A 26444-nucleotide genomic window follows, 5' to 3' on the forward strand; every position below is an offset into this window, starting at 1 on the left:
TCCCTTCCCCTCCCCCATGGGTTTCTGTTAAGTTTCTCAGGATCCACATAAGAGTGAAACCATATGGTATCTGTCTTTCCCTGTATGGCTTATTTCACTTAGCATCACACTCTCCAGTTCCATCCACGTTGGAAGCTTTTTATCTTCATAAGGTCCCAGTAATTCATTTTTGCTTTTAATTCCCTTGCCTTTGGGGATGTGTCGAGTAAGAGATTGCTACGGCTGAGGTCAGAGAGGTCTTTTCCTGCTTTCTCCTCTAGGGTTTTGATGGTTTCCTGTCTCACATTCACATTCACATTCACATCCTTGCTACAAAGGGCCATATTTCATTCTTTCTCATTGCCACGTAGTACTCCATTGTGTATATAAACCACAATTTCTTTATCCATTCATCAGTTGATAGACATTTAGGCTCTTTCCATAATTTGGCTATTGTTGAGAGTGCTGCTATAAACATTGGGGTACAAGTGCCCCTATGCATCAGTACTCCTGTATCCCTTGGGTAAATTCCTAGCAGTGCTGTTGCTGGGTCATAGGGTAGGTCTATTTTTAATTTTCTGAGGAACCTCCACACTGTTTTCCAGAGCGGCTACACCTATTTGCATTCCCACCAACAGTGCAAGAGGGTTCCCGTTTCTCCACATCCTCTCCAGCATCTATAGTCTCCTGATTTGTTCATTTTGGCCACTCTGACTGGCGTGAGGTGATATCTAGTGTGGTTTTGATTTGTATTTCCCTGATAAGGAGGGACGTTGAACATCTTTTCATGTGCCTGTTGGCCATCCGGATGTCTTCTTTAGAGAAGTGTCTATTCATGTTTTCTGCCCATTTCTTCACTGGGTTATTTGTTTTTCGGGTGTGGAGTTTGGTGAGCTCTTTATAGATTTTGGATACTAGCCCTTTGTCCGATATGTCATTTGCAAATATCTTTTCCCATTCCGTTGGTTGCCTTTTAGTTTTGTTGGTTGTTTCCTTTGCTGTGCAGAAGCTTTTTATCTTCATAAGGTCCCAGTAATTCACTTTTGCTTTTAATTCCCTTGCCTTTGGGGATGTGCCGAGTAAGAGATTGCTACGGCTGAGGTCAGAGAGGTCTTTTCCTGCTTTCTCCTCTAGGGTTTTGATGGTTTCCTGTCTCACATTCAGGTCCTTTATCCATTTTGAGTTTATTTTTGTGAATGGTGTGAGAAAGTGGTCTAGTTTTAAACTTCTGGATGTTGCTGTCCAGTTCTCCCAGCACCATTTGTTAAAGAGACTGTCTTTTTTCCATTGGATGTTCTTTCCTGCTTTGTCAAAGATTAGTTGGCCATATGTTTGTGGGTTTAATTCTGGGGTTTCTATTCTATTCCATTGGTCTATGTGTCTGTTTTTGTGCCAGATTTCTGGAGTTTCAAAAAAGTTTTGTACAAAGAAGCATTATGCAGTCTTAGTTCTTGTGCCTTAGGTCTTCTAGGTTTAAAAAAATATATGAGTTAGGGGTGCCTGGGTGGCTCAGTCGGTTGAGGGTCTGACTTTGGCTCAGGTCATGATCTCGCTGTCCATGGATTTGGGCCCCGCGTCAGGCTCTGTGCTGACAGCTCAGAGCCTGGAGCCTGCTTCAGATTTTGTGTCTCCCTCTCTCTCTGCCCCTCCTCCACTCATGCTCTGTCTCTCTGTCTCTCTCTCTATCAAAGATAAATAAACATTAAAAAAATTAAAAAATATGTGAGTAGAAAGACAATTAAAAAAAATTAACAATGATACATATATATTGCTTAATTTTTTGAAAAGAACAAAAAGGTCTATAGTGAAAAATGAATTTCCAACCCCCATGCCCTCAGTTTTTTTCCCAGAGTCAAAACCTATTACTAGTTTCTTGGGTATCCCTCTAGATAAATTCTACATATGTATGTATGTCATTAGGGTAAATTTTGACATTTATGTATAGAAGTATCTTAGTAACATAACCTAAAATAATACTGTTGAAGGTTATGCTCCAGTTTTTATTGTTTATATCCAAACACCTTTGCTAACTTTTATTCATTCATTTATTCAATATTGAGTACTAACTCTATACCAGATGGTGTGCCAGGTCATAGGAATAAAATAATGAACACAACAGACATTCCTGCTAGCTGTAATGGAGTTTACTGTCTATTGGGAGAGACAGTCATTAAGCGAATAATTATACTAATGACTATAGCAAAGATTTGGTACCAACTTGGTGCCAGACACTTAATATGGATTTTCTAATTTATTCCTCGTAACAGCTCTATGACATTGATTCTGATAATATTTTTGTTTTATGAATGTAGAAACTGAAGCACAAAAAGGTTAAACTACTTGGTCGAGATCACACACAGCTAGTAAGTGATAGAGCTAGGTTTCAAACACAAGCAGTCTGGTTATAGAGATCTTGCTATCTTCCTTTACCCTAATGTAGTGGTTTTTAATGAGTTTGAGATCATCTCCTAGGGAGGTTTGGAAATTTGGGGGGTATTTTTAGTTTCAAAATCATTGAGAGGATGACACTGACTTTACTGGATAAAGATCCGGATGTTAGACATCCTGCAATGTAAAGAACATCCCTACCCTATACAGTAAAAACCTGTTGTACATTTTACATCACTTTCAAATGGCCCAGAGGATGTTCATGTAGGTGAAAAATCTGTTTCTGATCACATGAACTTAGAACTAATTTGTTTTACACATGAATTATTTTTTGTTCTGTTTTGTTTTTGCATAGAGCACAGTTACTGTGTAAATCAAGAGATTGTATTTTCTTTTTTAAAAATTTTTTTTTTTAACGTTTATTTTTGAGACAGAGAGAGACAGAGCATGAACAGGGGAGGATCAGAGAGAGGGAGACACAGAATCTGAAACAGGCTCCAGTCTCTAAGCTGTCAGCACAGAGCCCAACGCGGGGTTCGAACTCACGGACCGCAAGATCATGACCTGAGCCAAAGTCGGCCGCTTAACCGACTGAGCCACCCAGGCGCCCCTGTACTTTCTTTATTTCAGAGTTTACAAAGAGCTGGTCACTATTTTGGAAAATCGTATCACGTTCCTGGTATTTTCATCAACGATATAACATGCTTTTATCAGTCTGTATTTGCAGTTTTCACACTCATAGTCTTCATCTAATATAGTCATGCCCAAGCATTTACATGTTGAAATAAATATTATTTTATTTTTTAAATTTTTTTTAAAAAATGTTTTATTTATTTTTGAGAGAGAGAGGGGGTACCAGCAGGGGAGGTGGCAGGCTGGGGTGGAGGGGAGAGAATCTGAAATAGGTTCCATGCTTACAGCACAGAGTCTGATCCAGAGCTGGAACTCATGAACTGTGAGAAAATGACCTGAGATGAAGTTGGACACTTAACCAACTGAGCCACCCAGGTGCCCTTATATTGATATTTAAAATTTGACATGTGTAAGTTACAGTCGCTCTGAATTTCACTAAGAATAGGAGCTATTATAAAATATTTATAATAAAAAGGTATAAATACCTTGAAAGAAAAATTCCATGGTGACCTTTCGGATAGCTGCTTGAAGAGCATACTGAGGATTGTTTCTCTTTTTTTTTTTTTTTATGTTTTCTTATTTATTTGTGAGAGAGAGAGGCAGAGCATGAAAAGGAGGGGCAGAGAGAGAAATACACACAGAATTTGAAGCAGCTCCAGACTCTGAGCTGTCAGCACAGAGCCCGATGTGGGGCTCGAACTCACGAACCGCAAGATCATGACCTGAGCTGAAGTTAGACACTTAACCAACTGAGCCACCCAGGCGCCCCGTACTGGGGATTGTTATAATCATGTCTCATATTTATGGATGAATGAAAATTCCCGTAACATTTTAGGGAAAAAAAAGAGGGTATTGTGTCTGATATGGTTGAGAACTGCTGCTCTACTGTCTGCCTCAGAAATAGTCACAGTTGTGATAAGTGGTAGGAAGGAGGTACAGGATTTTAGGAGAGAAGTGTGTATGAGGGAGTATGGCCTAATCTGAGAGATCAGGGAGTGCTTCCCCAGGCGAATGACATTTGGAGTGAGATTTGAAGGATTAATAGTTACCTAGATGGAAAGGAATAAAAACATTCCAGGGAGAGGGACCAGCATATGAAACAGCTCTTTGGAGGACTTTGTTAAGTATTTTGGTTTTTGATCTTAAATACTTGGATGCATTGAAGGGCTTTTTTATTTTTTATTTACATATTTTTAATGTTTATTTTTGAGAGAGAGAGAGAGAGACAGAATGTGAGTGGGGGAGGGACAGAGAGAGAGAGGGAGTCACAGAATCCAAAACAGGCTCCAGGCTCTAAGCTATCAGCACAGAGCCTGACATGGGGTTCGAACTTGGGAAGAACAAGATCATGACCTAGGCCAAAGACAGACAGTTAACTGACTGAGCCACCCAGGCCAAGGGGCTTTTATTTATTTATTTATTTTTAATTAAAAAAAAAAATTTTTTTTTAATGTTTATTTATTTTTGAGACGAGAGAGACAGAGCATGAGCGGGGGAGGAGAGAGAAAGAGGGAGACACAGAATCTGAAACAGGCTCCAGGCTCCGAACTGTCAGCACAGAGCCTGACATGGGGCTTAAACTCACGGACCGCAAGATCGTGACGCGAGCTGAAGTCGGACGCGAGCTGAAGTCAGACGCTCAACCGACTGAGCCACCCAGGTGCCCCATGGGGCTTTTAAAAGTAAGGAACTGAGGCATAAAACATAAGAGCTTATGGTCTTGGGGCGCCTGGGTGGCTCAGTCGGTTAAGCATTCAACTTTGCCTCAGGTCATGGTCTCACAGTTCATGAGTTTGAGTCCTGCATGGGGCTCTGCTTGGAATTCTCTCTCTTCCTCTCTTTCTGCCCCTCCCCTGCTCGTGCTCTCTCTCTCTCTCTCTCTCTCTCTCTTTCTCAAAATAAGTAAACAAATAAACTTAGAGTGTATGGTCTTGGCTTTTTCAGCGTATGGTTGAAGGAATCATAGAAGTGAATGTTTAGGTTGAGGTGAAATGGAAGTAGACTAGAATCCTGAGCCATTTCATGAAAGACATATGCCATTCAAGAATCATCCTAGACCCTAGCAGACTTGTCACTAGACCTAGGGCCTCCCACTCCATCACAAGACTGAGGAGCATATCTTCTTTGATCACCCTCACCTGCTTGAACATTGCCTGGAGCCATTCAATCAGGTTGAAGGCTCTGAAAAGTGTAAGCATGTGTCTAGTTCTGATCATGGCTTAGTAAGCTCCTACTGGCAGACCTTCCTGCAGATAACAGCTATTAAATCAGAAGTACATAAAGCAACTAAAATCACTGGAGAGTTACCCAAAGCAAACAGATTCTGGAAGGGAATTAACACTTGAGGAACTGATGCACATGATTTCCCATTTTCATGGCTCCAGTCTGTGCCAGGTAGGGTGGTTAAATTTCTGATGTTAAACTTCTAGTGTCTTTGGCCTGAAGAACCAAAAGATAAGGCTCTAGGCAAACACACCTATTGGGAAGTAAAAGGAGAATCCTGGAAAATAGAGAAGCCTCAAACTCTTGTGAATGAACTCTACTGAAATCTTGACAGAGTGTGGAACTATGCATGTGTAGAACAGACTCTAAGAAGTTCAGCTAAGGGTGAAAGAACTGAATTGAGATTTCATCTACCTAAGAAACAGATTTTGCAGTTTGAGTCAACCAATTTACATACCTACTAAAACAAAAATAAATTAAAAAAAAAATCACTCTTGGGGCACCTGGGTGGCTCAGTTGGTTAAGCGTCAGACTTCGGCTCTGGTCATGAACTCACAGTTTGTGAGTTGGAGCTCCACATCAGGCTCCTGCTGATAGCTCAGAGCCTAGAGCCTGTGTCAGATTCTGTGTTTCCCTCTCTTTCTGCCCCTCCCCCGCTCGCGTGCGCACACACACTCTCTCTTTCAAAAATAAACATTAAAAAATTTTAAAAAAAATTGGCACTCTTCAGAGGAATATAAAGGAATTCAGAGTCTCCACAATATAACATTTATAACATCCAGCATATATTCCAAAATTACACATACAGAGGATCAGGGAAATGTAACCTATTCTCAAGTTAAAAGACTATCTTAATCTTAAAATACTCAAATGTTGGAATTAGCAGGAAAGGATTTGAAACTTTTGAAAAATATGTATTAGTAAAGAAAAGGAAAATGATGCACAGGAAAATATACTCGTAAAGAATGAGTATTAGGGGACATGGGTGGCTCAGTGGGCTGTGTCTGACTTCAGCTCAGGTCATGATCTCACGGTTTAAGTTTGAGCCCGACATCAGGCTCTCTGCTGTCAGCACAGAGCCCACTTTAGATCCTCTGTCTCCCCCTTTCTCTGGCCCTTCCCCACTTGTACATGCTCTCTCTCAAAAATATTTTTAAAAAATGAGTATTAAATAATCAAATGGATATTCTAATGTTGAAATATACGAAACTGGAAATAAACTGGTTGGGCTAAAAGCAGAATGGAGACGCCTGAGGAGAGAATCCATGAAATTAAAGATCAATAGAAATTACTCAGTATAAAGAGCAGAAGAAGAGTAAAAGAGAAAAAGGAAGAGATCCTCAAGGACCTGTGGGCAATATAAAAAAACCAACATACTACATTGGAGTGCCAGAAGGAGAGGTAAAAGAATGGGGAAGAAGAAAAAATACTTGAAAATGTAAGGGCTGAAAACGTCCCAAAGTTAGTGAAAGGCATAAATTGACAGATTCTGTAAGCTCAGCACACCCTAAGAAGGATAAAGACAAAACCATGCAAACCATAAGTTTAGCAATGAAGAAAACCATGACTAGGTACCTCACAGTCAAACTGTTGAAAGCCAAAAATAAAAGGAAAAATCCAGAAAGCAGCCAAAGAAAACATGTTATATACAGGAGGATAATCATGAAGGCCAGAAAGCATAGAAAATCTTTAAAATGCTGAAAGAAAAACTTGACAATCCAGAATTACAGATTCAGTAGTATAGCATTCAAGAATGAAAGTGAAATAAAAATAGTGTCAGTTAAAAGAAAACCAAGAGAATTCATTACTAGCAGATTGCACTACAAGAAATGCTAAAGTTTGCTCTAAAGGGAAATGATACCAGGTGGAAACTTGACTCTTCATCAGGGAGTGAAGAACATCAGAAAAAGTAAATAAGTGGATAAATACAAATCTTGTCCTTTTAATTTCTTAAAACAACATACAACTGTTTAATAAAGATGCATCATCTTGTGGAGATCATCACATCATATAGATATAAAACATACACCATAAAGCATGGAATGGGAGTTGGGGTAAATTGACCTATATGGCTATAAGGTTTGTAAAATGTACTTGAAGTGGCAAATTATTATTATTTTTTTTTTATGTAACCCTTTTTTTTAAATTTTATTTTTTAAAATTTACATCCAAATTAGCATATAGTGCAACAATGATTTCAGGAGTAGATTCCTTAATGCCCCTTACCCATCTAGCCCATCCCCCCCCCCACAACCCCTCCTGTAACCCTCAGTTCTCCGTATTTATGAATCTCTTCTGTTTTGTCCCCCTCCCTGTTGTTATATTATTTTTGTTTCCCTTCCCTTATGTTCATCTGTTTTGTCTCTTAAAGTCCTCATATGAGTGAAGTCATATGATTTTTGTCTTTCTCTGGCTAATTTCACTTAGCATAATACCCTCCAGTTCCATCCACGTAGTTGCAAATGGCAAGATTTCATTCTTTTTGATTGCCAAGTAATACTCCATTGTATACATATACAACATCTTCTTTATCCATTCATCCATTGATGGACATTTGGGCTCTTTCCATACTTTGGCTATTGTTGATAGTGCTGCTATCAACATGGGGGTGCGTGTGTCCCTTTGAAACAGCACACCTGTATTCCATGGATAAATGCCTAGTAGTGCATTTGCTGGGTTGTAGGGTAGTTCTATTTAGTTTTTTGAGGAACCTCCATACTGTTTTCCAGAGTGGTTGCACCAACTTGCAATCCCACTAAAAAAAGTTTTTTTTAATATTTATTTGTTTTTAGAGGGAGAGAGTGTGAGCAAGGGACAAGCAGAGAGAGAGACACACACAGAATCTGAAGCAGGCCCCAGGCTCTGAGCTGCCAGCACAGAGCCCGATGTGGGCCTCGGACTCATGAACCGTGAGATCATGACCTGAGTCGAAGTCAGACGCTTAACTGAATGAGCCACCCAGGTGCCCCCTGAAGTGGCAAATTATTAACACAGAGTACAGGGTAAAATGATAGGGTGTATTTTGTAGTTCCTGGAGCACTCATGGTAGAGAAAATGTGAAGAAGCACTGCTAAAAAGCTAGTAGAAAAATTAAAGTGAATAATCCAAAAGAAGACAGCCTAACAGAAATAACAGATTGGCTAAAAGTAAATGCATGGAAAAAAGATGTGTGTTTCAGTCAGTAAGCATAAGAAGGCTAGAATGGCTATGTTCATGTCAGATAGAGTTCAAGATAAAGTGTGTTGGGACACCTGGGTGGCTCACTCGGGTGAGCGTCTGACTCTTGATTTTGGCCCAGGTTATGATCTCACAGTTCGTGGGTTCAGGCCCCACATCAGGTTCTGTTTTGGGGGTGTGGAGTCTGCTCGAGTTTCTCTCCCTCTCCCTCTCTCTCTCCCTCTCTCTCTCTCTCCCTCTCTCTCTCCCCCTCTCTCTCCCCCTCTCTCTCCCCCTCTCTCTCCCCCTCTCTCTCCCCCTCTCTCTCCCCCTCTCTCTCCCCCTCTCTCTCCCCCTCTCTCTCCCCCTCTCTCCCTCTCTCTCCCACATCTTTCTCTGCCTCTACCCTGCTTGCTGTCTCTTTCAAAATAAATGAGCTTAAAAAAAAATTAAGTGTGTTGCCAGAGTTAAGGGGGTCTTTTCATAATGATAAAAATGTCAATTCATGACATTATCATAAACACATACGTGCCAAACACCAGAGCTTCATAATACATCAAGCAAAAATTGATACAGTTAAGGAAAAGAAGGGGTGCCTGGGTGGCTCATTAAGTATCCAACTCTTGGTTTTGGCTCAGGTCATGATCTCGCAGTTCATAAGATTGAGCCCAATGTCAGGCTCTGTGCTGACAGTGCAGAGCTTGCTTGGGATTCTCTCTCTCACCTCTCTGCCCCTCCCCTGCTCATACTCACTCTCTCTCAAAATAAACTAAAAAAAAATTTTAAAAATGGGTAACAATCATAGAGACTTTAACATTTTTCTCAATAACTGATAGCTAAAGAAACAAAAAAATCAGTATAGATCTGCACCCAACTACTACAGAATACATTGCTTTTCCCCAAGTGTATTTATAAACCAGATGCCAGGTTGTAAATCATGTCTCGATAAATTCGAAAGGATTGAATTAATATAGAATATATTCTTTGACCATGATGGGATTAAAGTAGAAATCAAGATGACTAAAATATCCCACAAATATTTGAAAATTCAGTTAAACTTCTAAACCTATATCAATGAAGAAATCACAAGAGAGATAGTGATTTGAACTGGATGGTGAAAATACAGCATCAAAATTTGTGGGATCATGGTAATAGCCAAGAGGAGCCTGAGGAGGCATCATGACCAAATGTAATGTGGTATCCTGGTTGAAATCCTGGAAGAGAAAAAGGATATTAGGTAAAAAATCTCGTTGAGGTGCCTGGGTGGCTGAGTTGGTTAAGTGTCTGACTTCAGCTCAAGTCATGATCTCATAGTTCATGAGTTCAAGCCCTACATCGAGCTCTGCACTGACAGTGTGAAGCCCGCTTGGGCTTCTCTCTCTCTCTTTCTCTCTCTGTCTCTCTGCTTCTACCCCCCTTGCATGCACTCTCTCTCAAAAATAAATAGATAAGCTTTTTTAAAAAATATATGGAAATAAAATATGGAGTTAAATTAATAATTATCAATGTTGGCTTATTAATTATGACAAACTATTATACTAATGCAAGGTATAAATAATACAGGAAACTAGGAGTGGTATATAGGGGTGCTTTGCTATTTTTGCAATTTCTCTGTAAATCTAAAACTATTCTGATAGACATAGTTTATTAAAAAGTGCTTTAAAAATTTGTAGGATGCAGTTAATGGCATGCTTAGAGGGAAGTTTATAACTTTAAACACTTATTTTAGAAAAAGGAGGTCTAAAGATAGTGACCTAAAATTCTACCTTATGGAGCTAGTAAACAAAGAACAAGGTAAATCCAAAGTAGGCAGGAGGAGAGAAATGATAAAGACAACAGACGCAATCAGTGAAATAGAAAAAGGCAAACAATAGACAACATTACAAAGCCAGAAGTTCTTTGAAAAGATTAATAATGTTGATAAACCCATAGATACACTAATAAAAACAACACAAATTACTAATATCAGGAATGCAAGGGATTTATCACTACAGATCCTGTAGAACAATAAGGGGATGTTATAAACAACCTTACGCCAAAAAATTTGACAATATAACTGTGCAGTTTCTTGAACACATCAACATACTAAAGCTGTCACAAGTTGAAACAAAATCTGAATAAACTCATATTAAAGAAACGGGATAATGATAAAAAAAAAAAAAAAAAAAAAAACTTCCGTAAAGAAAACTCAGGGCCATAATGGTTTCACTGATGAGTTCTATCAAGTACTTTTTGTTTGTTTGTTTTTGTTTTTTTTTAAAACGTTTATTTATTTTTTTTGAGACAGAGAGAGACAGAGCATGAACGGGGGAGGGGCAGAGAGAGAGGGAGACACAGAATGTGAAACAGGCTCCAGGCCCTGAGCCATCAGCCCAGAGCCCGACGCGGGGCTCGAACTCACAGACCGCGAGATCGTGACCTGAGCCGAAGTCGGATGCTCAACCGACTGAGCCACCCAGGCGCCCCTTGTTTTTGTTTTTTAAGTAGGCTTCACCACCGTGCAGAGCCCAATGCGGGGCTTGAACTCATGATCCTGAGATTAAGATCCGAGCTGAGATCAAGTCTGATGCTCAACTGACTCAGCCATCCAGGCACCCTGAATTCTCTGTGAAGTATTTAAAGAAGAAATAGGGGCATCTTGGTGGCTCAGTTGGTTAAGTGTCCGACTTCGGCTCAGGTCACGATCTCACAGTTTTTGGGTTCAAGACCCGTGTCAGTCTCTGTGCTGACAGCAGGGAGCCTGGAGCCTGCTTCAGATTCTGTGTCTCCCTCTCTCTCTGCCCCTCCTCTGCTTGTACTCTGTCTCTCTCCCAAAAATAAACATTAAAAAAAATTAAAGAAGAAATAACATCAATCTTAAACTTCCAGAAAATAGAAGGGAATCGCTTCCAAACTCATTTCACTAGTGCATCATTACCCTAATAACTAAAACCAGATAAAGATGTTACAGATTTAAAAGAAAATTACAGAAACATGCCTTATGTACATAGAGCCCCATATGATTCTGAGCAAAATATTAACAAATCATAATACATTACGATTAAGTGATCTTTCTGATACAGCAAATATAGTAAAATGTTATATGGCAGAATCTAGGTAATAGATATAGGGATATATGGGAACCTGGATGTGGGATGTTCACTATGAGAACCTTTCAGCATTTTTGTGTTTGAAATTTTCCAAAACACAGTATAGGGAGAAAAGAGAATATTATGAACAGATTTGTATTTTAAAGAGATTACTTCTGCTGCAGTGTAAGGAATTGGGAAAGTATAGGAATACCTGAGAGTAGTTTGAGAGAGGGTGCTGGGACCTGTTAGGATATTATACAGCTGTTCTTTTTAAGGTGACAATTTCAAGGTAAATTAGAGCTCTGGGAAAATTTCCATGCTGTTGGAATGCTGAACTTTTGAACAGTACCAAATTTTGTCTAAGCATATTTTTTTTTACTACTTACTTGCTGAGATATTTGGATCTATCACTGTATGCATGTGAGCTGTTAGTAAACAGTAGATTTTTGACATTTACAAAGTGATGTTGACGAGTTTTGCAAATTCAAAAATTTGCAGACACCACTGCTTTAGCACATAAATTCCTCCCTAAAATCTGATGAAATATATGGTGACCTTTGCAGACTCAACAATTTTTTAAATATAGGACGAAGGCATTTAGGAGGCTTAATGTCTAGGAGTTATAGATTAAATTAGGGTAGTTTATAACTTCATTACTTCACAATTTTAAGGTCCCTAAGGAGTGAATCCAGGCAAGGAAGCAGATATGTCTGTTAGAGCCTGGTGTTTCATGTGTGGAAGGAAAAACAGTGATGCTTGGGAAGTGAAATTAAATTCTCATGTAAGGCATCTTTGAAGGGACATAAGAGAAAAATATGCTAGCGCTAGAGGATTGTAAAATAAACCTGGTTTTAATCCAAACCTCAGTATTTACTCAGCTCTATCTCACATTTGGTAACCAAAGATAGTTCCATTTGGAACAGTTCTACAAATGCTTATGGGATGCCCGCATTATGGCAAACATGGTTTTAAGTGCTAGATCTATACTAGTGAACAAAATATACAAAGTCCCTGGAAATAGAATTAAGAATTAAAAATAAATATATGCTATTTCGGGTAGTAAGAGATACTTGCCTCAGATGTCTTTTGCTGTTTAACAAGCTAGCCCAAAATTTCCTGGCTTAAAAGAAATATCTTACTGTCTCTTAACATTCTGAGGGTTGAAAAGGCTCATCTGCATGATTCTTTAAGTCATCTTACTTGGGGACCCTCATTGGCAGCTTACCTGACATGGCTCATTCACCCAACATGGCTGTCAGATGGTGCTGGTCATTGGGTGCTCAGCTGGGCCTCAGTTCTTTTCCCCTTGTCCTCTCCTTGTGGCTTGGGCTTCCCACAGCCTGTGGCTGGGGAAGGGAAAATGAACCACACCTTCGATGGGTGGTGGTGATAAGATTAAATTGCAAAAGAATACACAGGGTGGGAGATAATGCTGTGGCCCTCTACAGAAACAGCCTACCACAGTGCTATTAAAAATATAAAAATCAGGTAGCATACCCAGTAGTTCCATGGATCTGCCTCTTCCTTCAACAGTATTTGGATGTATCAGACCCAGGGATACCCCTTCTTCCAGCCTTCTACCACTCTCCAACCTCTTTTCCAGTCACAACCTTCAGATCCATCTTCTAAGCTATCCCTTGCCTCTGAGACCAGCTAACGCTGTGGTTTTTGGTTTTGTTTTTAAGATTAGTTCCTTATTGCCAAACATGAGCTCCTGGATTTGTCAGAATTATTCCCCTGAGGTGGTAGCTGCTGTCAACCTCCTGGTCAACCTGTATCTGCAGGTTTCCTACACCTACTTCTCTCTGGGCTTATATATCAACCATGATGTTGTGACTCTGGCACTTCTACAAGTTAACTGAGGAGAAGTGTGGGGGTGCCCACTGTCTCCTCAAGATGCAAAAACTAGTGGGTGGCCGCACCCTCTAACACAATATGCAGAAGCTGTCCCAAGATGGGTGGGGTGAAACCTTGGACACTAGGGGAGACACTATGGTCTTGGAGAAGAAACTGAACCAGGCCTTTTTGTATCTGCATGCCTTGGGCTTTGCCCATGCAGACCCTCATCTCTGTGATTTCTTGGAGAGGCATGTACTTGATGAGCAGGTGAAACCATCAAGAAGATGGGCAACCACCTGACAAACCTCTGCAAGCTGGCTGGTCCCCAGGCTGGGCTGGGCAGGTATCTCTTCCAAAGGCTCACCCTCAAGCATGACTGAGAGCCTCTGGGGCCCTCTGAGGGCCCCTCTGGCATCCCCTTGGTATCAGGCTTCTGCCTGAGCCTCTCCCTGCAGCCTCTAGGCAGCTTTTTAACTGCCATGGAGCCCTCTCCCAAACCGTGGACCAAATGAAAACAATAAAGCTTTTGCAGCAAAAAAATAAAATAAGCAGATTAACAGGAAGAAGGAATGGGGAGCAAAAGATATAGAATTGTATAGGTCAGGTAACGCCTCCCTGATGAAGCAACATTTTAGATACTTGAGAGAATGAGCTATGAGAGCCATAAGGACATCTTAAGGAAGCATATTCCAGGCAGAGAGAATAGGACATATAGAAACTCTAAGGTAGGAGAATCCTTGGTGTGATCCAGGACTAGTAAGAAGGGCAGTGTGGTGGGGCATGGAGTTAGATTGAGAGAAGCAGATATTGTGGCCAATGGCAAGGGACTGGATGTCCTGTGAGTGAGATGGGAATCTGTTGGAAGATTTTGTGCAGAGTAGTTAAGTGATCTGACTTAAATTTTAAAAGAATCCTGTTGTGAGAATCTTTGGCTCCTGTTTTGAGAATGGACTATGAGAGGACACGAGTGGAGCTAGAGACTCAGGTCAGTAGGCTAGTGCCATGTGAGATGACAGACCTGCTAAGTAGTGAGGCTGGGGTGGGTTTGGGATGCATTTCAGCATATGGGAGTGGCAGGATTTGCTTATGAGGGTGGATATGGGGTGAGAAAGAGGGATCGAGGATGACTTCCAAAGTTCGAATTTTCATTTACCAGCGTGGGAAGACTGGGAAGAGCAGGGTGGAGGTGAGGGAGACGCAAGACTTGTACTTTTAGCTTGCGTTGAGGTGAATCTAACAGGACATCTGGGGAGAAAAAGGTTGCTAATTGTTACTTCCTCATTGCAGGTGTGACGTTGAGTGCTTCAGATCTGGTCACTATGGTACGAGAACGAAAATGCATATTGTGCCACATTGTGTACACCTCAAAAAAGGTAATAAATAGAAGAGGGAGAATCCAAGGCTTTTGTGACTGATTTTTTTTTCCCCAGAGACATCACGTGGAATTTGTAGATAGGTGAAAGCTTTTAATGGTGTCTTGTTTCTTAAACCATAGTCTCATTCCACTGGTTTCTTTTTTGCTGCCTCATGAAGCCAATAACTGCATTATTAAATCTCTACCCAGAATTTGAAGATACTCAAAAATCAATAATAAATAGTTACTAATTTAGTCAGTAACTAGTTACAGAGAAGATGCCTTAAAATTCAATTTATTTGAAGTTATACTATTATCTGAGGAGCTAAGGATACAGCATTTGTTGTCTGTACCCGCATTCTGCTTCTGCCCATGCTTGTGAAAAGTGCAGCACATCGAAAATGGTGTTAGCAATACCCTAGATGTCCACAAGGTGGGAGTGTTGCTCAGAGAAAAAACATCTTTCAGAACTGAAAAGAACTTGTACCTTAGGGAAATTGACTGCAATTTGTCTCACTTTTTGCTTTTTCTTGACTGTGTCGTTTGGATTTTAAGTAGTGCTGCTAGCTAGAATGCTGAGAGATTTTTCTCTAAGCTTTTTTTTTTTTTTTTTAAATTTTTTTAATGTTATTTAGTTCTGAGAGAGAGAGACCAGAGCACGAGCAGGGGAGGGGTAGAGAGAGAGGCAGACACAGAATCCAAAGCAGGCTTCACGCTCTGAGCTGTCAGCACAGAGCCTGACGCAGGGCTCAAACTCAAGAACTGAGAGATTATGACCGGAGCTGAAGTCGGACACTTAACCGACTGAGCCCCCCAGGCACCCCTCTGAGCTTTTAAGATGTCCTGGATTGTCACTGAAAATTCAGAGAACTGGGAAGATTATCATGAGCTAAGTTAGCCAGAGAAGTTTGAGTGAACCTAGAAAGATGTTTGGGAGAAAGATGGTTTAAAGAAATAAAAGAGAAAGATATTTTAGGTGGAATAACAACATGTACAAAAGTGAAGAGGTAGAATGGAGTATAACAGTTCTAGTTATCTATCAGAAGGCTTATCTGATTAAAACAGTTTTGTTTTGGGAATAGTGGGACTGCAATATAATTTGTAATTTAAATGCAGATAGTTATAAACCGTGTTGAATGCCAGGCTGAGGGGTTTGATTATGATCCATCCAGTAGGCTCGGGTAAAGAAATGTTTTTTGTTTGTTTGTTTGTTTTTCCTGTTTGGGATTTCTGTTGTGATGGAAAAATCGGTTAGGAGTTTATTTATTTGTTTGTTCATTAATATTGTTTTAAAGTTTATTTACTTAGAGAAAATGCAAGTGGGAGAGGGGCAGAGACAGAGGTGGAGAATCCCAAGCAGGCTCCATGCCATCAGCACATGGAGCCCCACACGGGGCTTGAACTCATGAACCCACGAGATTGTGACCTGAGCCAAAATCAAGAGTCTGACACTTAACCAACTGAGCCACCCAGGCACCCAGTTGGGATTCTGAAATCATGTTTAATAATATGGCTGATATCTTTTACAAAAGTAAAAGAACTGTTCTTCTAGTTTAAAATTTTTTTGACCAAGCTTTATGCTAATTTGTAATAAATAGAAATTCCTTATGGCTCCTTTCAGATTGGAGGGAGATGGGAACTAGAGAAGATGTGAGAAGGATAGGCAGACACTCAGGTAATGGTTTCAGACTTTCATGGTGTAGGAGCCCTATCTTGTGATATCTCATAATTTTGCCATTTTAAGTCTTTGGACGTTTCTTCTACTCTAGTTTAAAACGGTTTTGTCTCTTTATATTTTTTCCATGGATCATAATGAAGTTAAATTAAGAGCTGTGATTGATTACCTACTCCTGCCTTAGGAAATGCCAATGATAGGTTTCTTTTTTTTTTTAATGTTTGTTTTTGAGAGAGAGAGAGTGAGCGAGCATGAGCAGGGGATGGGGGGGGGAGGGAGGTCAGAATTTCTGAAGCGGGCTCTGAGCTGACAGTTGAGAGCCCGATGTGGGGCTTGAACTCACGAACCATGAGATCCTGACCTGAGCCTAAGGTGGATGTCTAACCGACTGAGCCATCCAGGTGCCCTGTCAATCATAGGTTTTTAAGTGAGGGAATGTGTGATTTAAGTGTTAAGATTAATGTGGTGTTGTGGTGCCTGGGTGGCTCAGTCATTTGAACCTCCAACTTTTGATTTAGGCTCAGGTCATGATATCGAGCTTCGTGGGTTCAAGCCCCACCTCGGGTTCCGTGCTGACAGTACGGAACCTGCTTAGGATTCTGTCTCCCTCTCTCTGTCTGCCCCTCCCCTCACATGTGTTCTCTCTCTCTCTTTCTCAAAAATAAATAAATATTAAAAAAAAAAAAGTTAACGTGGTCTAAGAAATTAGCAGAATGGGTTAGTTGAAAGGAATAACTCTGCTGGTTTTAGATAGATTATGAATAACTTATGTTGAAGCAGTGCTTTCTTCTAGTCTCCCAAACTAGCATAACCCTAATTTCTCCAAATATACTGTGGAGAAGAAAAAGAACCTAAATGTCCTAAGTATGGGGAAAAGCTGTATACTGTATCCCTGAGCATTCTGATGCTCATTAATTTATGAAAGGCTGAGAAGCCCTGGAGTTAAGAAATACTAAAAAAAAAATAATAATAAATTTGTTGTTTTCAGTGTTTTCTAAATTTGTTCAACTGCCAAATCTTTTTAAAAAAAATTCTTTCCTCCTTCTTCTTTAGAAAATATAACATAGTTAATATAGAAGAACTAAATAGAAGCTTGATAACTGAGCAAGTATGCGTTTGGGGCTATTACTCTAATCCCGTGCCCATGGATCTTTCCTAGTTATTTTGAAAGCTCAGTTGTCACACTATTTGCATTCATTCCTTGGAGCAGGATGGGAGAGGATTTCAGATGTAAATTTAGGAAAAGATTTGTGAAGTGTTTTAGACAATCAAGTCATGTTAAAACAAGTTTTGAATGATAACATTTTTATAACTGAAATAGAATATAGAATTAATTTTTATATCAGGATGACCTATTTCAGTGAATGGTGTTTTGGTCAGAATGGTTGCAAGAAACAGAGGGACTTAAATTTAGCTCAAGAAAAGGGAATTTGGCACATGTAAATCTCATATAAGGAAAAATTGAACAAAGGGATGCATAGGGATTTGAGTAGGTGTTGTATATTGTTCATGGATTTTTTCATTGTTTATTATGTCACTAACTTGATTCAGCTTTCAGCTATGTAAGTGTTCATTGTAATTAGTGGCCAATCAGGTGTAGGTAGAAGGACGTCACATGTAAAGTCATCCTCCAAGTGAAACATTTGTAGAGATAGGAAGGAAATGATGGTCATCTTCAATAAAATTGTCATTTAAGGGATGTATTTTGAATCACATCCCTGTTTGTCACACTGTAGTAGATAACTTAAAGTAAGAATAGGTTATTGAGTTGTACTCTTTGACAAATGAATTGTATATAATGAGAAATCTGAATGCACTAGATGGTTACAGTGCTTTGATGTCAAAAACGTCAGGATCTGAGTTCTAGTTTGACCACTTGATTATCTCTGACTCTGAGAGGGCAAGACTGAATATTTTCACACTTATCCCTTCAGTGTCTAAGTCTGTACTTGGCATATAATAAGCAGTGATAAATATTTGGTGAATAAATGAGTTTGCTCCTGTGTATCCTTGTATTCTTTTGAAATTAACAATATTCCCTCAGCAGTGTTGTGCAGTTCATGTGAAGAAATGTTTGAGGCACTTAAACACAGGGCACAGTTAATAGTAATAGTCAACAATTATAGTAGCCCTTTTATTATACATGTCAACAGCCATTCTTTAATTATGTCGTGCTAATTATGTCGTGCTGCGTACGTATATTTGCACGTGACAAAGGGATAGACATTTACAGCTTTTTGAGTTTTTGGAGGTGTGTGTGCATATGTTTTTAAGTGGAAGCTCTTCCTGCAGATTTTATTTTCTTCCCACTAAGAATGGGATGGAGAGAGGAGAGAACCTAGCAAATTTTCAAACATTTCATCAGAATCAAACAAATCAGTGGGGGAGATTGGGCAGTGAAAATGAAAGCATGATTGAGCTGCTGTGTTCAAAGCAGTTTTTAAAGACTTCATAATCAACCACGGAGAAGTTCTGTATCTGTAACTTCTACCTAGAATTGATATATCCATCTGTTCATTCAGCAAATGTCGACAACCAGATGCCAAGCCCTGGCCAAGACCTGAGTAACAGTTGGAATTTGCTCTTGAGAAACTATCAGTTGAGTAGGGAAAGAAAGTCTGGAGAAAAGTAGCCAAAGAGCTGAGAAGTTAAGTGATTTCAGAGATTTTTTTTTTCTTTTTTAGATAATTGTAGTTAAATTCTTTATTTTGGGATAGAATTCAACCCACATAGTTTATCTTAAATATTTTGCCCCCCCCCCCCCCCAAGACAGTATACTTTCTAACCTTTTTGGAAAGCCATTTAATTGTTTTTTTTCTTAACAGTTCTTTTATTTAAGAATGAAATATGCCCAAAACATAGCTGAAGAATTATGAGGAACTGGTTTCACTATTGAATTGAGAAGGGTAACCATGGCAAGGAACTTGAACCCTAGTTGTTGATTGAGTAAAAACAGAGGGATTTCTTTTCCCAAAACAACCCCCCCTTAGTTTAATCTACTTTCTTTAATTTTGAAGGAGATGGACGAACACATGCGGAGCATGTTGCATCACAGGGAGCTTGAGAACCTGAAGGGCAGGTATGGGAACGGCTGTATTCCATAACTTGTGAATGTCGTGGGAGCTGAGTGCTGAGGGTGCCTGTTAGCTTATTTCATAATAATCCTTCATAAGTGAATATAGTCCTATGACATAGAACTGTCTTTTAGAATTATTGACGAATGTAGTAGTTTTTTTTGGCATTCAAAAAGGGTAAGTCTTTGTGTATCTAGAATGTGTAGAATTCACAGCAGCTCTAACAAGCAGATTGCAACAAAGGTGGGTGGGGATGGGCTGGTTCCTCATTAGTAAATATTCTCATCCAGACACACCAGTCTTGAAACTAAGACATTTCATGTTAATTGTCTCAGCAGTGTTACAAATTATTACCTGCCATAAACCTTTAGAGTTAGTGGGATAGTCTGAGAAGTCCAAAGTGTGCTAAATGGCAGCAAGTCTCTCATTAGTGTAAATAAAATGAGTGCAAACTTTGAATATTTAAGAATGCTGTTTTGTGATTTAAAAGTTGAGATGTTTAAAGAAAGAAAAGCTAATAAGCACCTTTGAAAAATTAAATATAACATATGTGTGTATTCCATGTCCCCCCCCGCCCCCCCATCTGTGGTTCTTTTTTGATGTTTTTCACTTACTTGAATTTGAGATTTGGAAACAGTATGGAATAGAGAAAGATTGGGAAACTGAGAAATATTAATTTTATCTTTTTTTTTTACTTTGTGTCTTATTGCATGAATAATAGATACAGGCTTTGATCATGATGCCCGTGTAAGTCATTCGAAGTTACTTGTGTTTTAAGTAGTACCGTTTTAGATTGTGTGGGCAAATTAATATGGTAGTAAACTTTCAGCGTACGTTTAGCCTATTAGTGGAGTTTTTCCATGGTCTCCGTTCCCTACTGTGTGAAGGTTAGGTCTATACAGCAGTATAAAAGAGGCTTTCATTTAGATTTAATGTGGAGAATTTTTATCATAATACCTTGAATATATGTAATCTTTAAGTCATTATCATTGGAAATCTGTGAAATATAGTCAACCTTTGATTCTCTAAATGTGGATTATCCTAATTACCTCATCCCATTTCCAGCAGACTTCCTTTTGGAATTCACCTTTCTCTGGGCTGTTTACCTGCTACCTGACTATATTATAAATCAAACAAAACATATGAGGTCAGTAAATCTAGTCCTTAAGAGAGAAGCCAATTTTTTCCCAAGGCTAATGCCTTGTTTTGTTCATACATCCACTAATCAGGTATTTAAGACATTAAAAAAAATTTTTTTGATTACTTAAGATTCATGTTCAGTCAATACAGAATTGTAAAAAGTAAAAAAGGTAGAAATCCTCTCACCCATGTATTACTCCCCACCCTGCCCCAATCCTACTCCCTTTTTACAAGAAAGTCATCAGTTTAGTGTATATCTTATCCAAATCTCTTTCTGTATCTATGCATAGATTTATATTTATATGTAGATATATATGGTTTTGTCTTACTAACGTAACTGAACTACATGCCATGTATTTATTGTTCAGTAACTTTTTTCCTCTACTCCTGCCCATCAACTTAACTGTGCTTTGGGGATTTTGTGTATTTCCAGTTATTTGGAGCATAGTCAAATAATCAAGGAGAAAGCATTTAGAAGCCTCAAAGCTGACAATAAAAATGTCACCCTTATCATCCAAACTCATTTTATTTAGAGGGATATGCTTTAGTACGTATTTATTCATATTTTAGACACAGTGCTAACAAGTTTTATATGGCTTCCTGGCCTGTAATAAATTATAAGGGAGAAGGCAAAGCAGATAACAAGGAAAAACAGCTGATGAAACTATAAAAAACAAAATTTCAAAAATCATTTACTTACTTGGAGCATTTACTGTAGAGACAAACTGTTAATCCCTAATTTGCACCATAGGGACAAATAGTTACCAGTCATTATTTTTCCTTCCTCTCCTCAGTTTGTGATTATTTTCTGTGGAATTCATGTTTGATTACTGGCTTTCTGATGTTAAGACTATCTGTTTCTCTTTATATGTGTATCACTCTAATTTTTAGTTGTGATCTGGTTAAGAAATGTAAAGAGCATACTTTTTAGGTTTTGAATACAAACTTGATTGAGAAGTGAGACATTCTTATTTGGTTCACAATTGTGGACATCTGGAGCATTCCCCTATTTTGTCCCCAGTCTGCTTTTTCAGATGCGTGGCCTGTTTCCACAGATAAATGCTATTACAAGGGCACAACTTTATTTATCAACCAGCTGTTGTGGTATAGTTAGAGCAAGCTTAATAAAGAAAAGCTTATGGGTAGAATATCTTAAGGCTTTGCCTTTCACACATGAGAGGAAATTGTGTGGTAACAGGATGAAGTTAATTTGGGCCCTTCTTTAAATGTCCTGAGGACCGTTTTTGCTTTTATTAGTCAAGAAGTAAAGCAGTACTTTTTCCCCAACAATTACTTACGTAGTTATACAAAATAGTAAGTATTTTAACTGGTTATTTGATAGAGAATTGGGAAATAGCATCATTAAAATATTATTTAATTTGCCATTAGCTTTTTAAAATACGTGGTTTCCCTAACATCACATGTGGAGGCATGAATGCATATTGTATGTAGAACAGATAATATGCCTGCCTCCAGACACAGACGCATTTGCATTTTTAAGAGATGTGGTTGTCCTAACCCCCTGTTCTTTCCCAAGATAAATGTGGATTCTCCTTTTTCTCATTTTGATGTTTCTTGCAAAGATTCTTCCCCCCCCCCCCCCGCCCCCCCGTCTCTCTTTTTTAAACAAGAATTCATCTATAAGAAAAATGTTAGGGACTTTTGTTTTGGATAGTTTGCTTTTAGTGTTAACCTTTATTTGTATTGCACTTATTGCCTGTACCCTTTTGGGCAGGATCTTTCAGGTGTTTTTCTATTAAATACGACTTTATTAATTTTTAAAAATTAAATATAACTTTAGTACTATGGTTACTATCCTTTCTTACAAGGAAATCCCATGTGTTTAAAAAATCTGTGTTTGAGTGTTTGTTCCACATCCAGCATATGCCTGTGCTTTGGGGATCGCAGTGTGTGGGTTTATGATTATGGATGTTTATTTTTAACAGTTAAATACTGTTTATACTGCATTCCTTAGTATTTTAAACAGTATGGTCTTCCAGTAATATCTGTAAAGAGAGGGATTTTGGTGGTTTGGATGTGAGAAAAATTCTATCCATTTTAGAAGTAAGGGTATAATCAGAAATTTTACTTAAGAATACCTTTTTGGGGGTGCCTGGGTGGCCCAGTCAGTTAAGTATCCGACTCTTGGTTTCAGCTTAAGTCACGATCTCACAGTTTTGTGGGTTCGAGCCCTGCATCCGGCTCTGTGCTGGCAGTGCACAGAGGATTCTTTCTCTTGGGATTGTCTCTCTCCTCTCTCTCTGCCCCTCCCCTGCTCACCCTGTCTCTGTCTCTCTTAAAAAAAAAACAAAAAAAAAAAACTTCAAAAACTTAAAAAAACAACAACAAAAAACCCTTTTGGAATGATGTCCCTGGTACTACGATATACGGTTTAGTATTCTGTAAGTTTTTAGGGAGAAAAGTGGACTAAAACATTTTTCATAGTTTTAGAGAGTTTAGAGCCAAGAAGATTTTCTAACCAGAAAATTCACTTGATTCGAATTTTCTTTTTGACTTCATGATTTAAATTATAAAACATTTTTTTTTTTAAATCGAAGCATAGTTGACACACAATGTTACATTAGTTTTAGGGGTACATCATAATGGTGCAAGACCTCTGTAAGTATGACTCGAATTTTTATTATAGTGTAAATTCTATATTCTAGGTTAGTTGGGGTTTTCAGACTTCTGATGGTAGGTAGATTTATATTTACATATTTTTAATTTCTTTCTGTGTTGCCATGAGAAAAGGCTTGATTTCTGTTACAAGTTAACATCCACTTTTGTTTTCTTGAATGTTTTTATTTATTTTTGAGAGAGAGAATGTGAGGACTAGATCGGGAGGGTCAGAGAGAGAGGGAGATACAGAATCTGAAGTAGGCTCCAGGCTCTGAGCTGTCAGCACAGAGCCCGATGTGGGGCTCAAACTTACGAACCGTGAGATGGTGACCTGAGCTGAAGCTGGACGCTTAACTGACTGATCCACCCAGGTGCCCCTTGTTGTTGTTTTTGTTTTTAAATAAATGTTCAGGTGGTCTGTAACAGAAACCATCTTTTGGTAAATGAAGTGCTCAGTTTTGAGGTTCTCTTCTGGTTAATTGATGTGAATTCCACCATGTCTTTATAGATATACTTGAGGGGAGGATGGAGCGTTGTTGTTCATGGTGTGTGTCTGTCTTATCAAAGACAGCATGTCTTTTTGTGTTGGTTTTTTAAAGGTTTATCTATTTTTGTGAGCAGGGAGAGGGGCAGAGGTAGAGAGAGAGAGGGACAGAGGATGCTGACAGCAGCGAGCCCAGTGCAGGCCTCACAAACTCACAAACTGTGAGATCATGACCTGAGCCAAAGCTGAATGCTCACCTGACTGAGCCACCCAGGCACTCCTGAATTTTATTTATTTATTTTTTGTAAGATTGGCAAAGGTAGAGAATTTAATCACTGGAGAAAGCACCAACTTAATTCTACATAACTACCCTTACCATTGTTTTCCATGCTTTTTGTGATTACCTCCATAACTGTTCCTCCTTCCTGCTTTTCTTTCTTTTGCCTTTAGCTGAAGGTGGTATTTCAGTTGGTGGCTTAGGTTACCTACCTAGGACAGTTAATAATTTTCCCTGGGTACCTCTCATGTACACATGGGATATACATGTCAACAAACTTCTTATAAAATAAATAAATAAGTAAGTAAGTAATAGAGATTGGCATAGGAAGTACAAAAAGATCACTTGTGTAAACCCAAGACAAATGATACAGAGGTGGGCCCATCTGGATTATTGAATGGATTTTACTGTCCATTTCTTACACTTGTGGCCATGGTGTTCAGATGTTTCCCATCAATGACTGCATAGACAGCTGAACCAATCAAGGGATTTCAGGAAGCTAAAAAACCAGTTAAAACACTCATCTACTACAGCTCTGGATGTCGACTCAAGATTTTGGTTTCTTAAAACTGGCCAAATATGAGAGTTACCATTAACTGTGTAAAGTAAAAGGGGAAAAAAAAAAATTGCTCAATTTTCTTTCTGAACAAGAACTGGTTTTGCTTCTCTCTAAACTTTTGCATTTTCTGAAACTTGAGAAAAACCATTTGCCTAGCACAGCTGTTAACTTCCTACAACTGAAATGCTTTCCATTCCCTTTAAATAAGCCCTTCTGAAGCAGAATGTAGGTCACATGTATCATCCAGCCCAAAAAAGTTTGCTGAGACTCCTCCTATCATTTGCTCTGGGGTCCGGAATCTGCACATTCCAGGCAGAGCTCCAGCCGGGTCCGATTTAGTTACCACGTTGGGATTGGTTAGGCTGCCTGCTCTTTTCTCCACCCCTAAACTTTCACTGGGAGAAAGCTCTTGAGCCTGAGATAAAATGGAAGCGCTGTCACCAGGCTTCTGAGTGCAGCTGGCATCATGGGTGTGCTCTAGAGCAACTTCTGTTTGCTCTGAGCCCCCTGCCCTGCCTCCCCTTTCACCATGTTTCCTCTGGCAAGATTTTAAGTACAGCAATTCAAGAAGATTTCTCCTCCTAAACTACATTATTCTGAAGTGTATTGCCTCTTGATTGCTGGAAAAGAATCTTAAGTTCATTTCAAAAATAACTTATGAACAAACTTATTAAAAGTGATGAAAGGAGCATTGAAATTGATTAGCACTAATCTTTCACTGTGCCAAAGTGTGCAGTGTTTTTCAGAGGAAACCATACCAGATCTGGTGAGTGTGCCATGCCAGTGGGCAGAATTGAACGTCCCTCATCTCCCTCTTTCCCTAGGGACAGTAGTCATGAATGCCGAGTGTGCGGGGTCACAGAAGTGGGTCTTTCTGCATATGCAAAGCACATTTCTAGCCAGTTGCACAAAGATAACGTTGATGCCCAGGAGAGAGAAGATGATGGAAAGGGAGAAGAAGAGGAAGAAGATTATTTTGACAAGGAACTCGTTCAGTTAATAAAACAAAGGAAAGAACAAAGTCGGTGAGTAATTATTTTGATTTTTAAAAAGTCTGTCTGAAACAGTGTGGTAGAGAATACATTTTCCATTTCCGTACTTTTCATCTAGTAACTTTCAAACTTATTTTAATTGCAGAGGTTAGCTTGAGGTTGCTGTCTTATGCATGAAATGTCAGTGGAATCCTCTCTTGAACTACTGTACTATCTGCTTACAGAAAAAACAAACTCAGTATTATCCCTCCATAAAAGTTAGCTATAGGTGCTACATATCTGAAATTTTTACTGTGTTGATAACCATGTTTAAAACTGGCTTTATTCCAGTTTTTTTTGAACACCAGTGAATGGTTTTATTTGATACCCAGAATGTCTAGTGGAAAGGTATTAGTGTATAAGCTTCCTTCATATATATTGCATTTCTTATTCTATCCGTCAGTAAAAAAATGTTTTGCCCCATGTGAATTAACATGGTGCTTCTACCAAATGTGATTTATTCTTCATTATTTAGCATTTAAGTATTCACTGAATACATTTGTATCTTAAGTTTGACAATGTCAGGATCATTTGAGCAATATAAGTTCTCTAGCTGTACTACATAATTTTATACCTGCATCTATGATTCGGGTATTAGGCTTTTGTATTTTTACATTACTGAGTTGTGGCCTAAAGAGTTCAAGCAGAAATTTTCAGATATGAGTAAGAGAGAGAACCATTTAAGAGGTTGGGTGATTTTTCAAGTCCTAGAATATAATGAGAAACGTTATACGTTCTAATATAAAATGTTAAAGATTCTTTCTGAGTACTAGTTATACCAGGTATGCAGTCTGTATTCAGTTAGTGGTTTAGTATAAAAAGGAAGTAGTCTTTACTACTTGTAGTATATGCTACAAGTGTTTTGAACAAGTCCTTGAAGGAGACTTGTCTCCTTTCTTAGTCTTAAAATGTCAGTAGCACCTGGTTCTTAAACCCGTTTTG

General features: G+C 38.9%; 1 protein-coding gene and 1 pseudogene across 8 annotated transcripts in view; both read left to right on the plus strand.

Annotated features, from left to right (window-relative positions):
• ZNF106 (zinc finger protein 106) overlaps positions 1–26444 on the plus strand; it is a 61705-nt gene that overhangs the window by 5843 nt on the left and 29418 nt on the right. For 6 of the 8 annotated variants that reach the window (XR_006218652.1, XM_042989052.1, XM_007081705.2 and 3 more), the window contains exons 2-4: positions 14577–14662; positions 19336–19397; positions 25296–25496. Coding sequence is in view for 7 of the 8 variants with exons in the window: in XM_042989052.1 (XP_042844986.1) it covers positions 14609–14662; positions 19336–19397; positions 25296–25496 (317 nt within the window). In the remaining variant the exon portion in view is untranslated. Of the gene's footprint in view, positions 1–14576; positions 14663–19335; positions 19398–20460; positions 20540–25295; positions 25497–26444 lie in introns of those variants that run through there. The other 2 variants (XM_042989053.1, XM_042989057.1) reach the window with 2 other exon arrangements.
• Positions 13157–13850, plus strand: LOC107179593 (annotated as a pseudogene).

This window comes from Panthera tigris, chromosome B3 (assembly GCF_018350195.1).
Source record: "Panthera tigris isolate Pti1 chromosome B3, P.tigris_Pti1_mat1.1, whole genome shotgun sequence".
In the NCBI taxonomy this organism is placed as follows: Eukaryota; Metazoa; Chordata; class Mammalia; order Carnivora; family Felidae; genus Panthera; species Panthera tigris.